At 40.6% G+C, this 16,709-nt stretch overlaps 2 protein-coding genes across 6 annotated transcripts in view; one reads left to right on the forward strand and one right to left on the reverse strand.

The window, feature by feature from the left end:
* CALCOCO2 (calcium binding and coiled-coil domain 2) overlaps window positions 1-2,418 on the reverse strand; it is a 31,124-nt gene extending 28,706 nt beyond the window's left edge. The window contains exons 1-2 of one of the 2 annotated variants that reach the window (XM_026710761.2): window positions 2,315-2,418; window positions 1,518-1,572 (exon numbers count right to left, since the gene is read on the reverse strand). The gene's annotated coding sequence lies outside the window, so the exon portion shown is untranslated. Of the gene's footprint in view, window positions 1-1,516; window positions 1,573-2,314 lie in introns of those variants that run through there. The other variant, XM_087917474.1, reaches the window with a different exon arrangement.
* Window positions 2,419-7,089: 4,671 nt separating this feature from the next.
* On the forward strand, window positions 7,090-16,564 carry ATP5MC1 (ATP synthase membrane subunit c locus 1). Of its 4 annotated transcripts, none has more exons than XM_026710763.2 (5): window positions 7,090-7,168; window positions 8,708-8,756; window positions 10,868-10,945; window positions 12,506-12,681; window positions 16,373-16,564. In XM_026710763.2, the coding sequence occupies exons 2-5, from the start codon at window positions 8,718-8,720 to the stop codon at window positions 16,485-16,487; spliced, it is 408 nt and encodes a 135-aa protein (XP_026566548.1). In that variant the 5' UTR covers window positions 7,090-7,168; window positions 8,708-8,717; the 3' UTR covers window positions 16,488-16,564. The 4 variants fall into 4 exon arrangements, with proteins under 4 accessions (XP_026566548.1, XP_026566549.1, XP_026566547.1 ...); XM_026710764.2 differs by having other exon boundaries at window positions 7,143-7,315; XM_026710762.2 differs by having other exon boundaries at window positions 7,155-7,253.
* The last annotated feature ends 145 nt before the right edge of the window (window positions 16,565-16,709 follow it).

A 16,709-nucleotide genomic window follows, 5' to 3' on the forward strand; every position in this document is an offset into this window, starting at 1 on the left:
TTATAAACAATTCAAGATGGTAAGCATGTATAATGTTCCTATTTTCCCCACAACAGCTGAGAGTGAGTAACTGGCCCAAAGTCAGCTGGCTTTCATGACTAAGGCCAGACTTGAATTCATAGTCTTCAAGTTTCTAGCCTGGTGCTTTAACCATTAGATCACACTGGTATGTTTAACAGGACCTAGGTAAAGTTATGCTTTCCTCTGAAAACTGCATGCAGTTTTCTGAGAAGCATTTTCAGAAGTGATTTGTCAACTTTTCAGGGCTGGGGGTGTGTGTGACAGGCTTAAGGTTAACCAGCTAACTTTATATCTAAGGCAGGCCTGAAACTCAGGTTCTCCCACTTCTAGTCTAGCATGTTAACCACTTAAAAACTACACATCATTGTGTAGCATGGGAAAGGGGAAGATGAGAGACAATAATATCGTGGAGATGGAGAGCAGACTGTTCATGGGGAAGGTGATTCCACCTTTTAAAACCAAAATGCCCTGTGTTCTGCGATAATGCCTTGTGATCAGAGCCCTAGTGGTTCCAGTTTTGGGGCATTACTGTTGAATGTAAGTCTGTCTCTAATAAGGCACCTCTCATGTGTGATTTAATTGTGAATGAAAAGGTTAATCTTGCATATATTGCTGAAACTTGGTAGAGCATGGGTTTTTTTTAGGGTTTTCTCAGAAACACTTTTGGCTGGGTAATAGTACTGCCAAAATAATATTTACTTTCTGTACTGGGCAAGCTCCAACTCCTTTCTAGAAACAATGTCATCTAGTGGGACCCAGGAGGCATGCCTTCTTTGTTGCAGCACCTACCTCACAGGGCACCAGACTTCTCCTTTATTACTCTGGATCAGAAATGAACAAGTTTTTCAAAGTTCCAATACAGAAAATACATTAGGTTAAAATAAATATAAACACAAAAAACAAGTGTTATTTTACTCTAATGAGCACTCTTTAAGATGAGAAACCTATAGGTAGGCAAATTAAGGGGGAAAAACATCACACACCTCAGCAGAAGTTCTAAAACAGTCATAAATTGCTAAAAAGACTCTTTAAGGGAGATGGGCAGCTCAGAAATTGGAAACAGGAGTAAAATAAAATACAAAGAAAACCTACATTCTCTGGAAACCCAAATTCTCCCTGAGTAGATGCTATGATTAAAGACCAGGACAAAAAGAAGTTGGGAACTCTGATCCATTCACACATTATGAAGCTGAAAATTTGACCAGAACCAAGTTAGACTTAAGCAGCTATCAGGATTATTGCAGGAAAAACTCTGAACCATTTGGCAAGAACTTGTTAGAAAATGAGCAATTAATCGAATGACCTACAACAATAAAAACCACCAAATCCAATTTGAAACTTTTCCTTACATTTTTTATGCTTAGGCATGACTAAGGAGAAGCAAAAATAAACCTATGCAATTATGAAACATTATACTGGATTTTAGTAAGGTTCTGTTTCAAAACCCATTCCTATGAGGATGCTATCTTCTATACATTCAAACAATTAAGACTCACCTGATCTGTTATCCTAAACAGGTAGTAGTTTTCTACTGATTGAAGCAAGTCCCACCTGCAAAAGTCAGAACACAAAATAGGGCTATAATGTGTGCAAAGCAAATCTGTATAACTTTTTGTTCAGTGCTTTGTAGAACACTGTACAATTTTTGTCTCAAAGTTCCTCTCAGTCCTTTGGTACTCTTGTGGGAAACATAGCCTAGTTAAAATATAAGCAATCAAGTGGAAAAGGCATATCATAGTGCTAATATGCATTACAAGACTTCTAGCTACATCTTCTCTATGGCCTATTTGACTTTTGCAAATAAATATCGTTCGTTTCCGGAGCCTACCTTCAAGGATTACACTTGCATGAGTGTAACTCATTTCTCCTGGTGAGAAATCAAAGCAAAAGGTAACAGAAGCTTTGATGCATTGTTCTCTGGATGAATTCAGCCCTTTGCTTTCTGAGACCCGGTAATCATTGAATCACATTTCCCGATATAATAATAATCAGAAAAAACACAGTAAATATACAATATCCCCTAGATGTATGTCCCGGAGAGTCGAAATGAAATCCATCCGAACGGCATGAAGTTGGAGGACTTGCGCCTTACAGAACTAGGTGAACAGCCATCCCAGAACAGTCAATATAGCAGCGAACCAGAGAAACAAAATACACAGCTAGAGTGTAATAATCTTTATAACATCCCTTCTGGACATTCACCCTGTCTTTAAAAACACTTTTCTTCCTCGTACCTGCTAACGAAATAGTTAGTTTGTTGTTAGAACCAAACTTTTCTTAAATTCTTACTCACTTCTTTGCCGGTGGTTAGCAGAAGCGAAGATCTCCCATACGAAGCGAAGAACTCCCACACGAAGCGAAGACCGCCCAAGTCAAAAGACTCGCACAACTCCGCTCTTAGTAAGAGACGCCTTCTCGGTTTATAAACCCCCCACGCCCATTGTGGGATGATACAACCTAAAGTGTTGCAAAGAATGCTGGGAGGTGTAGTTCTGAGGTGCAATTTTTAAAAAAGCTTTTTTGATGTCACGCCTATAATCTGAGTTAATAACTGCTGGGGTTCAGGACGAAGAAGGATCAAGGACCACTTTTAGCAGATTCTTTTTTGAAACTGAAGCTTGTCAAATCACTAGTTCATTTGTAATACAAATAATAAAACGGACTATTTCTTTTTTTTTTTTCCTTGTGGAAGAAATGCTCAACTGCTTTTCTTAAAGCATCAAATCTATTTCACACAGTCCACAATTATTTTGTCATTCTTTTAAAGTAATCCTGCCATCTCCCATGAATATTGAATTTCTTATTCCATAAAAAAAATTGCAGAAGAATATGGTCCCCCCACCTTTGCTATACTTACCTTTGAGGACAGATGCAATTTGTCCCTAGCTAAGCCATCATTTAGGAATCCACTACTTTTTAAATTTCCAGCTAATAACAGTAATGAAATAAAGAGTAGGATGCTCTTCATTTCTCCTCATTAAACCTCCTACTAAAGTGAAAAGAGAGCATGGAAGTAACAGGCAGTAGAGAGAAAATAGAGCTGCTTAACTCATTCTTTGCATCAGTCTTCACACAAAAGGAAACTATAACCTAACCTACCTACAACTATCAAAGACAGAATAGAAATAAAAATTAAAATAAGCAAGAAAATTATAAGAAAACACCTCTCTGATCTTAATGAATATAAATAACTGGGACCTGATGGATTACATACCCAGAGTTCTGAAGGAGCTGGCAGATGTTATCTCAGAACCCATTGTATCATATCTTTAAAAAATCTTGGAGCACTGGGGAACTACCAGAGGATAGGAAAAGAGCTGATGTGGTTCCCATCTTTAAAAAAAAAAGGGTGGGGGGAATAGATCCAGGAAATTACGGAATAATTAGCCTAACATCAATACCTGGGATGATACTGGAAAAAATACTCAAAAAATATATATGTGAACATCTAAAAACAAATCAAGTTATAACTAGTAGCCAATACAGGTTTGTTAAAAAAAGATCATGCCGAACCAATCTTATTTCATTCTTTGGCAAAGTGACTAAATTAGTAAATCAGCAAAATGCTGTGGACATAGGATACTTAGATTTCAGCAAGGCATTTGACAAAGTAGACCAAATCTACTTCTTGGTAAACAAGAAAAATGTGGGATAGACAGCAACACCACCAGATGGATTTGTAACTGGCTGACAAACTTTACTTAACGAGAAGTCCTTAATGGTACTACATAAACATGGAGGGAAGTAAGCAGTGGGGTACTACAAAGTTCTGTCCAGAGGTGGTATTCAGCAGGTTCTGACCAGTTCTGGAGAACCAGCAGTGGAAATTTTGAGTAGTTCAGAGAACCGGCAAATACCACCTCTGACTGGAGATTTTACAGTATCCTTCCCTGCCACTCCCACAGAACTGGTAATAAAAAAATTTGAATCCCATCACTCGTTCTGTTGCAGGCCCAGTACTCTTCAATATCTTCATAAACAACTTAGATGAGATAATAGGAGAACTCATCAAATTTGCAGATGACATTAAACTGGTAGGAATAGCCAACACCCCAGAAGACAAGCTCAAGATCTGAAAAGATATTGACAGGCTTGAACAATGGGCCCTAGCCAACAAAATGAAATTTAATGTGGAGAAAAACAAGGTTTTACACTGTGTAGGAAAAACCAAAGGTACAAGTACAGATTAGGTGAAACTTGGTTCCAAAATAGTAACTGTGAGAGGGACCTTGGAGTCTTAGTCTTTGCTCGCTTTGAAGTGGAGACATCAGAGACAGATAAAATACAATTACCACCCAACTGTAGCCCCCACCTCATTGTGGAGGAATAGGAGGTGAGAAGCATTCTGAGGGCTATGGACCCTAGAAAGGCTGCCGGTCCTGACAGTATCTCTGGCCTAGTGCTTAAAGACTGTGCTGAACAGTTGGCTGGAGGATCTTCAATCGGTCTTTATCCCAGTCCACTATCCCAGTTCACTAATCCATCTTATTTGAAGGCTTCCACCATTGTTCCACTGCCAAAGAAGTTCCCTATCAATAACCTCAATGATTATAGACCAGTGGCACTCACTCCTATCATCATGAAGTGCTTTGAGAAATTGGTCTGCCAGCACATCATTTCTGGTCTTCTGCATACATTTTGATAAACACCAGTTTGCATAGAGAAAAAATAGATCTACAAGAGGACGCTATAGCCATCAGTCTTCACTATGCTCTGATTCATCTAGAACAGCAGGGGGGTCTATGTGAGGATGCTTTTTGTGGATTTTAGTTCTCCGTTTAATACAATTCTTCCACATAGACTAGTGTCTAAACTTCTGGACCTTGGGCTTTCTAATTCAATCTACCTTTGGATTATGAATTTCCTGTCTGACCGCTCACAGAAGGTCAGATTAGGTAATCACACCTCTTCAGCCTTTATTCTTAACACTGGCACACCACAGGGTTGCATGTTGAGTCCCTTACTCTATACTCTTTATGGGCATGACTGCATTTCCTCTTACACTAGTAATACTATTGCTAAATTTGCAGATGATACAACAGTGGTGGGACTTATCTCCCGGGGATGAGTCTGCCTACCAAGATGAGGTGGACCGGTTGCTTTCATGGTGTGGAGACAATAACTTGGTCCTCAACATCAATAAGACCAAGGAACTTATAGTGGATTATAGAAGGAACAAATTAGACATCCAGCCCTTGCTTATCAATGGAGACTAAGTGGAGCAAGTTTCTGGGTGTTAGCCTAAAAGAGAATCTGACCTAGGGTGCCCACATTGCAGCCCTGGTCAAAAGGGCCCAACAAAGATTATACTACCTGAGACTTCTCAGAAAACAACAACTGAATGAAAAACTGCTGGTAACCTTCTACCACTGCACCATAGAGAACATTTTAACATACTGCACCTCTGTATGGTTTGCCAATTGCACAGTGGCAGATAGGAAAGCACTCCAGAGGGTTAACATCATTGCCCAGATCATTGGTTGCCCTCTTCCCTCTTTGGAAGAGCTTTCTAGCTCCCGCTGCCTTAAGAAAGTTCAAAACATTCTCAAAGATCCATCTCATCCTGGGAACCCTTTTTTTTAACTATTACTAACTGGCAAACAGTACAGAATAATAAAAGCAAGGACAAATAGGCTGAAAAATAGCTTCTATCCCAGGGCAGTAGCTTTTTTGAATTATAGTGTACAGTACAGTGTTGGTGTGGTGTCAGGGGTTTTCAGTTCAATGTGTGAAGGGTGAAGGATATGTTTGTGTTTATTTTCATAGTCATGGTCATGATGTACACTGAAGATGGTGTTTGATTTCGTTGTACGAGGTGCAATGACAATAAACTAAACTAAACTGTGAGAGGGACCTTGGAGTCTTAGTGGACATCACTCAAACATGAGTCAGCAATGTGCATCAATAGCCAAAAAAGCTAATTGGTTGTATAAACAGAGGTGTAGAATCAAAATTGCGTGAAGTATTACTACTTTATAATGCCTAAGACTACACCTGGAATATTGCATCCAGTTTTAGTCACATTACAAAAAAGATGTTGAGACTTTGGAAAAAAAAAGTGCAAAGAAGAGCAATTAAAATGATTAAAGGCCTGGAGACTAAAACATATGAAGAACAGTTGGAAGATTTGGGTTTGGCTAGTCTAGAGAAAAGAAGGAGTGGGGGGGCATGATAGTAATATTCCAGTATTTGAGAGGCTGTCACAAAGAGGAGGGTGTCAACTTATTTACCAAAGCACCTGTACACAGGACAAGAAACAATGGAGGGAAACTAATCAAGGAGAGAAGTAACTTAGAACTTCCTAACAGAAACTTCCTAACAGTGAGGATAATTAATGGAACAGCTTCACTGGAGTTTTTAAGAAGAGACTGGCCAGTCACTGCAGTGGTATAGGATCTCCTGCTTGATTGGGGGCTGGACTAGAAGACCTCCAAGGTCCCTTCCAGCTTTATTCTTATTCAGAATGAAGGACTATTGGGTATACAAAATATTAAAAGTTGGATAAAAACAAATTTGCAAGCTACAAATTTGCATCTCTCTCTCTCTCTCTCTCTCTCTGTCTCTCCCTCCTCCCAACAGTTGTTCACATTCAACTATCCCTCAGAGCTCTGGAGGTAAGATATAGAAAGAATCTGAAAATAGCAGATTAGGGAAGACCGGCCCTTGATAGAAAAACAGCAGGCAAATCAAATCTAAGGCGAGAGCCTTAGGAATATGCTTGATGAAAACCAAAATTTATTACAGCAACAAAAATGACACAGACGGCTATTTCGCACACGGAATCTCCCATGCATTACGAATCGTGGCTGGTCCCTTTTCTGCACAAGTAGACTCCCCCGTTCCACGCCACGAAATGACCTCAAATCTTCCAATGAGAGAATATGACCCACCCTTTCTCTCTTGCTTCGTCTCTAGCATAATCTTATGAACCGTCTTCGACAGCGTAAGGGAGCTAGCCAATGGGCGATTGGCAACTCTCCCTGAGTAGTGGAGGTGGGGGGGGGGGGAAGGAGCGCGCGGAATCCCAGCCCAGAAACTTGATTAGTGAAGAAAGTTATATCCCGTCAGCCACTGGGCCGCGGCAGGACGGCGTTTCTTGCGTCGCGTCAACCAATAGGAGCGGAGGACGCAGTGATACATTGGCAAGGTGAGCGAGGGCGGGCTGGGTTTGTCTTTACGCTGGTTGGGAGAGCCGCGATTTTGAGGGTTCAGTGGAATCTCTGTTCTAGAAGGTGAGCGGCGTAGCGCTTCGGAGAGACGGCGCAAGCAGGAGTAGGCGCTGCACTTGAAGGAGGTGGGGAGTTGTGCAGGAAGCCAGGGTACTTGAGGGTACAGACCGCTAGAAAGTAATGATTAATGATAATAACAGAGAATCAGAGTTGGAAGGGACCTTGTAGGTCATCTAGTCCAACCCCCCGCCCAAGCGGGAGACCCTACACCGTTTCTGAAAATGGCAGTCCAATCTCTTCTTGAAAGTCTCAACTGATGGCGCTCCCACAACTTCCGAGTTCCATTGGTGTACAGAGATGCAATGAAGTCAGATAGGACCGAGACCCCCCTCCCCATGGTATTTTCACACACCCCCCAACAGGTTCTTATTTCTGACTAACCAAGATAACATGGCTTAAAATCTCTCAGGGTTTCTAGAAGTTGCAGAGGCTCTTCTCTGACAAATTTCGGAGACCTCCCAACCTGTGATTGTTGAAATTACTGTTATTGAGTTAGATCTTGTCAAGGTATAATCCTGATGCCAACAAGGAATAGCTCCATTGAACACGGTGAAATTGGCTTCTGAACAAATATATATTTGACTGATGTAGGGGAGAACAAATGAATGGGTGGCTCTACTCTGATCCTCAAAAGCTGTTTATGTTGTGCTGTACCCATTTTGAGAAACTGCCAAAACAGATAAAGAATGAGAGCTTAAATGGGAAAAGAGAAATGAATAGTGCATCTAAATTGGGCAGGTTGGGTATTTGTAAAGAAAAAAAATTAGTGGGATGCTATTAGTGATGTGTTCTAGCATCTGGAAAAGGTTTGGTTAGAAAGTAGAACTGAGAAAAGAGATTTTATATGAGATAGCTGTAGTTGCACATTTGTAACAAGTTGATAGTTTTCTTATCACTAACTATATATAGCCTGTAAAAAAAAAGGAAAAAGAATTCTGTTAAATATCATAGCCATTTTAACTTATCTACTTTTCTGGTAGCTTTTCATTATCTTATGGTAATTATATCAGTACAAGTCAGTGTGACAGAATTAATAGCTATCACATCCCTCCCTCCCTGTTCACATAAAGTAACTTAATGACCAATCCTTGCATTTATCATCCTTCAAGGTTTGTAAAACAAAGGAAATCCAAAGTACAGCCATGATTTCATTTAGCAACACATTGCTTAACAACTGAATTGCCAGTCTCAATTATGGTTGCTAAATGAGAACTAAATGTACCATTTCTTTTAAATCTGCCATTTAAGTTTGTATTTATACTTTGTTAAAAAATATATTAGTAATGGGGAGCCAACAGATAAAAGAAAAAAAATCTTTATAATGGCAAAATATTGCCATTATAAACGTTTTTTTCTTTTATTGTCCTATAGTGGCAGAGATGTGTGTGTGTCTTTTTTAACTCCGTGATTTTTTTAAAACTATGTGTACCTCATTGTAGCTCTTTTCCTTCATTCAGGACAGTCAGAATGCAGACTCCAGTAACTCTTCTGGCTTCACCAGCTCTGGTATGGAATGTTTGCCTTATACCTGACTTAATGGAAAAGTAATAAATAACTTCATTTTTCTTAAATTATTTGATCTTCATTTCAATATCCAGCAAATATCCAGCAATATCCATGCATCTAATTGATGCATGATCACCAGCATATAGATTGAACAAAAATAGTGATAAAATACATCCCTGTCTAACTCCCTTTCTGATCCTGAACCAATTTGTGTCAACACTGCACAGAATAAAAGTTTCTTACTGTTGTCTCCTGATCAGTGTACAGTATTCTGATAAGTCTGATCAGGTGGGTTGGAACACCAAAATCATGCAAAGCTGGCCATAGCTTATTGTGTTCTACACAGTCAAAGGCTTTTCTGTAATCAATAAAACAGATATATAGATTCTTTTGATATTCACATGCCTTTTTCATAACCCATCTAATATTGGTAATGGGAACTTGAATGTCACACTCACATCCCAGACATAAACTGTTTCAACTCCTTCCCTCAAAATGACGCTATAGAGTACTGCACCAGAACAACTAGATACAAGAACAGTTTATTCCCGAAAGCCATCACTCTGCTAAACAAATAATTCCCTCAATACTGTTCAACTATTTACAAAGTGTACACTATTATTACTGTTAATCTCTCATCTCTCCTTATCACCCATCCCCTCCCACTTATGATTGTAGGACTGTAACCTTGTTGCTTGTATCCTTACGATTTATATTGACTCTTTCCTAGTATGATTTGATTGTTGATTGTACCCTATGACTATCATTAAGTGTTGTACGTTATGATTCTTGATTCTTAATGAATGTATCTTTTCTTTATGTATACTGAGAGTATTTACACCAAGACAAATTCCTTGCGTGTCCAATCACACCTGGCCAATAAAGTATTCTATTCTATTCTATTCTATTCTATTCTATTCTATTCTATTCTATTCTATTCTATTCTATTCTATTCTATTCTATTCCTCTTTCTAAAGCCAGCTTGTACATCAAGTAACTCTTGATCTATGACATTCTGTGGCCTCTGTTTAATGATCCTTAACAGACTCTTGCTTGCAGGAGAAATCAGTGCAATCGTACAATAGCTGGAGCAGTCTGGTGTTTCCTTTTTTTACTAATGAGATAAAAACAGATCTTTTCCAGTCCTGGGGCCACTGACATGTAATCTATATCTCTTCACATAAGGCAGAGATGATATTAACTGGCACTGGTCATAGTAATTCTGCAGGTATTCCATCAACACTTAGGGCTTTCCTAATTCGGGGGACATCCAATTCTAGACCCTGATTTGTATCTGTTCAAATACAATGTGTACCGAGTCTTTTTCCCATTGCAGTCTTTAATAGTTCCTTGCCATGCTGAAAAGCTGGATCACATATTTTTCACTATGGCAAACCTAGCTACTTCCAGATGTTGACATTGCTTCTCCCACCTCCTATTTTTGTCTTTCCCAGCTTCAGGTTGGAAAATTGCATTCAGCTTTTTAACTTCACCCATATTACCTTTGGTTTTGGCCAAAAGTAATAAGGGCAAAGTTTTTGCTCTTCGCTGATCAGCTATTTTGGTGGTATGATCAGAAAGCCATTTGGCATGATACATGCAATCCAGCAATGTCAATGATAGATTGGATCTCTCACTACTGTTCATTTGGAACTTTCTAGATTCAGTGGTTCAAAGCTGTTCTTAACTTCTATGGCATACATAGGTGAAATGTTGTTCACATTGAATTTTGGGGAGATGGTACCTTTTTTCACTCTGTGCTTCAGTTTAGCCACTATTAGCTGGTGGTCTGAGCTACAATTATAAGCACCAGGAAGTATCTTAAAAGAATGCAACCAAACTTTCCCAGCATTGTTGGCATAAGATGAAGCCTATCTGATTTGTCCATTTGGTGCTGTCCATGTGTATAAACGTCGCTTGTGTTGAATGATATAAAAAAGATTCTTTTTTTGTATGTGCTTGAGAACATATTGAAGGTCACTGTAAAAAGTTCAATGTGAATGTAAGGAATTTTAAATCGATTTGGATTAGTTTAGCTTTGATTATCTAGCTTAGGCTACTACATAGATTTGTATGTAATTGGATATAAACCAAAATACTTTTCTCTCTAGCTTCGCTGTTGTTCTCGAATTCTAACTAGGCCAGCTTCCCTATCTTTATTGAGCAGGCCTGAGACTCAAATTGTGCAGGTAAGTATAAACAGTTATTATTATACATTATATTCTGGAAGGACATAAATGGGCTATATTTGACCCTTGTATCTATATGATATTAGTAGTTTCCTGTTACATTATTTTACACCACTCAGAGCATTAGAAGAATTTTATATAGTCCGATGCACATCTGTGTTGGTCTCCCCAAAAGAGAGCTATGGCATTATAGGAAACTATTCTTTCCGTATGATCAAGAATGTTTAATGTTACTTAAATAATACCAGAAAGAATTATTTTGTAATGGTTCATAAACCACAAGCAGAGGTGTACACAAACATGGGAAAGAAGAGAACATCCATCCTCATACTATTTGCCACTAGCCTTTTCAGTGTCCTAATTGCCATCTTCTCAACAGGTGTATCTTTACCTTTCACCCTCAGTATAAAAATTACTTTGAATTAGATGGTTCATGAATTTCAACTTCCAAGGACCAGTTAAATACCATATTTTTTGGAGTATAAAACACTCCGAAGTATAAGATGCACCCAGTTTTTGGGAAGAAAAACAAGAAAAAAAAATCTGTCTCTGCCTCCCAGCAATTTGCCTCCTTGCAGCAAACAGCCAGTTTCAGTTTCAGCACAGCCTTATTAACACAAGAAGCTGATTGTCGGTTGGATCGGTTGCAGAGATTGCCATAGCCTATTGCCACCTCCATGCACCCCATTTTTGGCCTCCGCATCCCATTTTCAGCCTTCGCACACCCTATTTTCTGCCTGTTCCAGATGGCGGAGATCGGAATGGCAGGAAAACAGAACACACGGAGGCTGAAAATGGGGTATGCAGAGGTGAAAAATGGGAGGCGGAAAAGGGATGTGTGGAGGCGGCAATAGGCTATGGCAATCCCTGCATCCTGAAACATCGGGAGGCCGATCCAACTGACAATCAGCTGCTTGTGTTAATCAGGCTGTATTGAAACTGAAATAGGCTGTTTGCTGCAAGGAGGCAAATTGCTGGGAGGCAGACGCCGAAAGGTGGAGGCAGGCAGGTCGGCGGGGCTTCAGGGCTTCGGCAATATTTGCTGTATAAGATGCACAGACATCTCCACCCACATTTGGGGGTGGAAAAAGTGTGTCTTATACTCCAAAAAATATGGTAAACATTCATTCATTCATTCAATGTTCATGCTACTTGATTCCAACTAGCTGTATTTCTATTATTCTTGTTCAATTCTTTTCTGGAGTTTCCTCTTAATCATAAAAGATCACACAATTAGGATCTCTTAAGGACTAAAAGCCTTTAGTCCTCCAGATGCTGTTGAATGCCAGTCTCTATCACACTTAGTATCAAATATGCTAGCTGGGGCTGATCAGTGTTAAGAGGTCAACACTATAATGAAAGTTACATTTCTTCTATCTTTGGCTAAAAGTTTGGCAAGACATTAATCTTGCTGTTATTTCTTTACCCTCACACCTGTCCTTGATATATCCTAATACGTTGCCAGATAACTGCTGAATTACATATTTTTGTGCAAGAAAACCATGGAACTTTCAGATGTTTGGCTCAAACTGTACAAATAATTATTTGCTTATTTCACAGCCTTTCGGCTTTTCCACTCATCAGCTGACTCATCGGGAAATCCAAACCAGCTCTGTTTCCCGTGATATTGATACAGCTGCTAAGTTCATTGGTGCTGGTGCTGCTACAGTGGGAGTAGCTGGTTCAGGAGCTGGAATTGGAACAGTGTTTGGCAGCTTAATCATTGGTTATGCCAGGTAAACTTAACATGCAAGAACTATTTCTGTGTAGTTCGAATCTATTTTATGACCTTTATCCACAAATAAATCCATCTTCTAAGAAGTAAATTTTGCTGATATTTGAGAAATACTAGAAACCTCGGTTAGGGAAGACTGCAGAAGAGACTAGTGAGTTCCAAATCAAATTTTGTATTAAATATCTTGCTGAGGGGATATACAGATATCATTCCAGATCCACTGTTTATGTCAAATCACCCTTTTTAAAATCAGTACCAAGCTAAATTTTATAAGCAGACATAATTATGTATTGTGCTAAAGTTCCTGCTGGAGAGCAGGAACTGTGCATACTATTTGGTAGTAAATCCTGAAGTTCGGAAGTGAATTAATTAAGGTTGTGCAAGGTACCCTGTAAAGCTGGGAATAAAAGAGGGCATGCTTAATGGATTCCAGTTATCCTGACTCATACGGATATAATGGTGGTGATATCTTTTTGTGTACTTTCCATTAATTCTGTAAGGAAGGCATTGCAGAAGAGTAGACTCAAACCATCAAATTGCAGGAGAGATGCAGCTCATGCTGTGATGTATCCCATCCGTCCCAAATCTTTGTAGCTTGGTGGTCTGGCTGGGGGGACGGGAAAAGGGGAACCGGGCCATGTGAATGGCGGGCTGGTGTGCACACATGCTTACAGCTCAACTTATGCAAGTCAAGCTGCAGGTATATGTAGGCTGGACCACGGCCCAATTGTGAATAGGCCGTGGGCTGGTAGAGGGCTGGGGCTTAGGAACCCCTGATTTATCCATTGATTAAGAGAATCATAAACAGTTCAAAAGTTTGCAAAGCATACTTGTCTTAAATGCATGCTTTTGTCACCTGGGACACTATCTTCTTTTTTCACAAAACAATTATATTTCTGTTCCATTGTCATTTTCCCCTGTCTGTATGGTATATAAAACACATATCTTTGTAAAACTTTGAATCAAAAAGCATGTCTTGATGCAGGTATTTGACTTAAGACCAAAATTGACCCTGAATTTTCCATTGTTAAGCAATGATTGTTATTAATTTTGCCCCATTTTATGATCTTTCTTGCCACAATTAAGTGAATCACTGCAGTTAACAAGATTGTTAAGTGCATCTAGCTTCTCCGTTGGGTTTGCTTGTGAGAAGGTCACATGATCCTGGGACGCTGCAATCTTCACGAATACATGCCAATGTCAAGCGTCCAAATTTTGATCACATGACCACAGAGAGGCTGCAACAGTTATGTGAAAAAATTGTCATAAGATTTTTTTTTTCAGTGCCATTGTAATTTTAATCAGGCAATAAATGAATGGTTGTAAATTGAAGACTACCTGTAAAGCATTTTGCATTTAGGAACATCTATTATTGAGTTTAAACTTAAGGGAATACTGAGATTGTATTCAACTCTTTCGGTTTAAATCAGTGGTTCCCAAAGCGGGCCGTACTGCCCCCTGGGGGTGGGTGGGATGACTTGGGGGGGCACTAAGAGGCAAGGGGGGCGGCAGGGGGGTGCTAAGAGGCAAGGGGGAGGGAGGAGGAATGCTGAAGGTGGGCCTCTTGCAGGGTACAATTCAGGGGTGGGATTCTACTGGTTCATTACCATCCCTGGTAATATGGAGAACCAATAAAACAGGCCCCTGGCTGGCCCTACTCCTCTCCACCCGCCCTCCATTCCCTGCCCAGTCAGTCCTTATTGCGCATGCATGACAATCCCTGATGGCCACAGCAGCACATTGGAGAAGTGGAGCAAGCAAAGCCAGAGGTCGGTAATTTTTGCTGCAAAAAGCCTCCAGTCGCCGCATGTTTTTTTTGGTGCAGCCGCATCAAAACAAAGAGCAGCGTCTGGAGGCTTTTTGCAGCGAAAATTACTGACTTCCAACTTTGCTCTGCTTCTCCAATGCGCTGCTGCGGCCACATTCTAGGCGCCAGCCATGCAGGCTCATCCCATTGACTCCTGCACCACTCCATTCAGACTTGCTTGGGCAAGTCCCTCCAGTGCAGCAGGCTTTATGGGATGGACCTGTGAGGCCGGTGCCTACAAAAAACTCCACCTGCACCGAAAAAAACATGCGGCGGCTGGAGGCTTTTTGCAGCGAAAATTACTGACCTCTGGCTTGGCTTGCTCTGCTTCTCCAACGCGCCACTGTGACCGTCAGTAATTGTTGTGATGTCGTGCATGCACAATAAGGACTGGGCAGGGAACAGAGGAGCGGGCAGAGAGATGCCTGCAATCCAGCCGCACTGAAAAAAAAGCAGCAGCTGCAGGCATTTGTGACAAGGGCAATGTGGGCTGACGGGGAGCCCAGCGACAACTATGGCTCAGCCCTGCCTTGCCTGCCCTGGCTTGCCTGCCCTGGCAGCCAGCCGCAGGAGGAAGGTAAAGTCACAGCCATGGGACAACGAAAGAGATGGTCGTGGGGGAGGAAACAGGCGAGATTAAGGGCCGGGGCCTCTGAAAGGGGAAACAGGGTGATGCAGGATTAGCCCAGGCCTTTGACAGATTAGGCCACGCCTTCCTGGTCAGAAAATAGGTAGATAGGTTAGGGAAGGGATAGAGAGAGGGAAAGAGAGAAAGAGAGAGAGAAAAGAAAGAAAGAGAAAGAGAGAAATAGAAGGAACAGACAAGAAACTAAAGGAAGAAAAAGGGAGAGAAAAGAAGAGAAAGGAAGAAAAGGGATAGACAAAGGTGGGATGGAAGGAAGGGACAGAAAGAAAGAGAGGGAAAGAGAAAAAGAAAGGGAAAGAAAGAAAGGGAAGGAGGAGAAAGTGAATGGGATATGGAGGGAGAGAGAAAGAGAAAGGGAAAGAGAAGGAAGAGACAAAGAAAAAGAGAAAATGGAAAGAAAAAGGGAGAGAGAAAGGAAGAAAGGGGATAGAGGGGGCGATGGAAGGAAGGGACAGAAAGAGAAAGGGAGCGAGGGGAAAATGAATAAGATATCTAGTCCAACCACCTGCTCCACCAAGGTGAGAAGGGTGTGTGTGTGTGTGTGTGTGTGTGTGTGTGCGCGCGCATGGCTGTCATAACTCCAAAAACAGGTCAAGTAGCTCTGGGGAGGTCAGTCATAAATTAGAACACTTGCTAAGCAACTGGCCATTAAGCAAAGACCACTTGTATTTGGTTTGCTAGTCACATGGCCACTTGGCCATGCCCACCCAGTCATATGGCCACCAAACCACATCCACCCAGTCACGTGACCATCAAGCCATGCCCAGCTAGCAAGCCACAATCACCCAGTCACATGACCACCAAGCCACACCCACAAATTAGGCCACATTCACAGAACCAATTCTTAAAAAAATTGAATCCCACCCCTAGGTGGCGGCACTAAGGATGAGTTTGTAGCACCAAGAGGGCGGTGGACTGAAAAAGTTTGAGAACCACTGATTTAAATGATCTTTCTTTTGAGAAAAATAATTCCAGCTTCATTCTAGCTTCCCGAACCTCTCCTTCCATTCACTCTAGGGACAAAGACACCAGAAGAAAGGCTAAAATATGTCATCCACTGCTGGCAAAATAGTAGTAGTTTCCATGGATATATAGTCTTTATTATGGTCAAGTACCTATGATCTATGCTGTTTAACACTTATCAGTGTCCATGATGGTTTGGAAAAAATTGTGTAATATTTTATTCTGGAGAATTCAATAGTAATTTATGTCAGGCTTTTCTTTTGTTTCTACCTACAGGAACCCGTCCCTCAAGCAGCAATTGTTTTCTTATGCTATCCTAGGTTTTGCCCTTTCGGAAGCCATGGGGCTCTTCTGTTTGATGGTGGCATTCCTGATTCTGTTTGCCATGTAAAAAACCTCTGCTGTCGTCTCAGTTTAAGCCTGCTGTTACAGATATAAGCAAACTTTAATAAATATAATTCAAGATTTTTTTTGAGTTTTGTCATTCATTATTCTTTATGCTTCATATAGAAACAGGGAATTGTAGAAAACTCATATGACAGAAAATGACCTAATGGTTCATTGAGTCTGACTTTTACGTATTTATTTTTAGTTTTTAAATTTTTGTCAGATG

The sequence above is a fragment of the Pseudonaja textilis genome, chromosome Z (genome assembly GCF_049901715.1).
Source record: "Pseudonaja textilis isolate UNSWEBS1 chromosome Z, rPseTex1.2, whole genome shotgun sequence".
Lineage (NCBI taxonomy): Eukaryota > Metazoa > Chordata > Lepidosauria > Squamata > Elapidae > Pseudonaja > Pseudonaja textilis.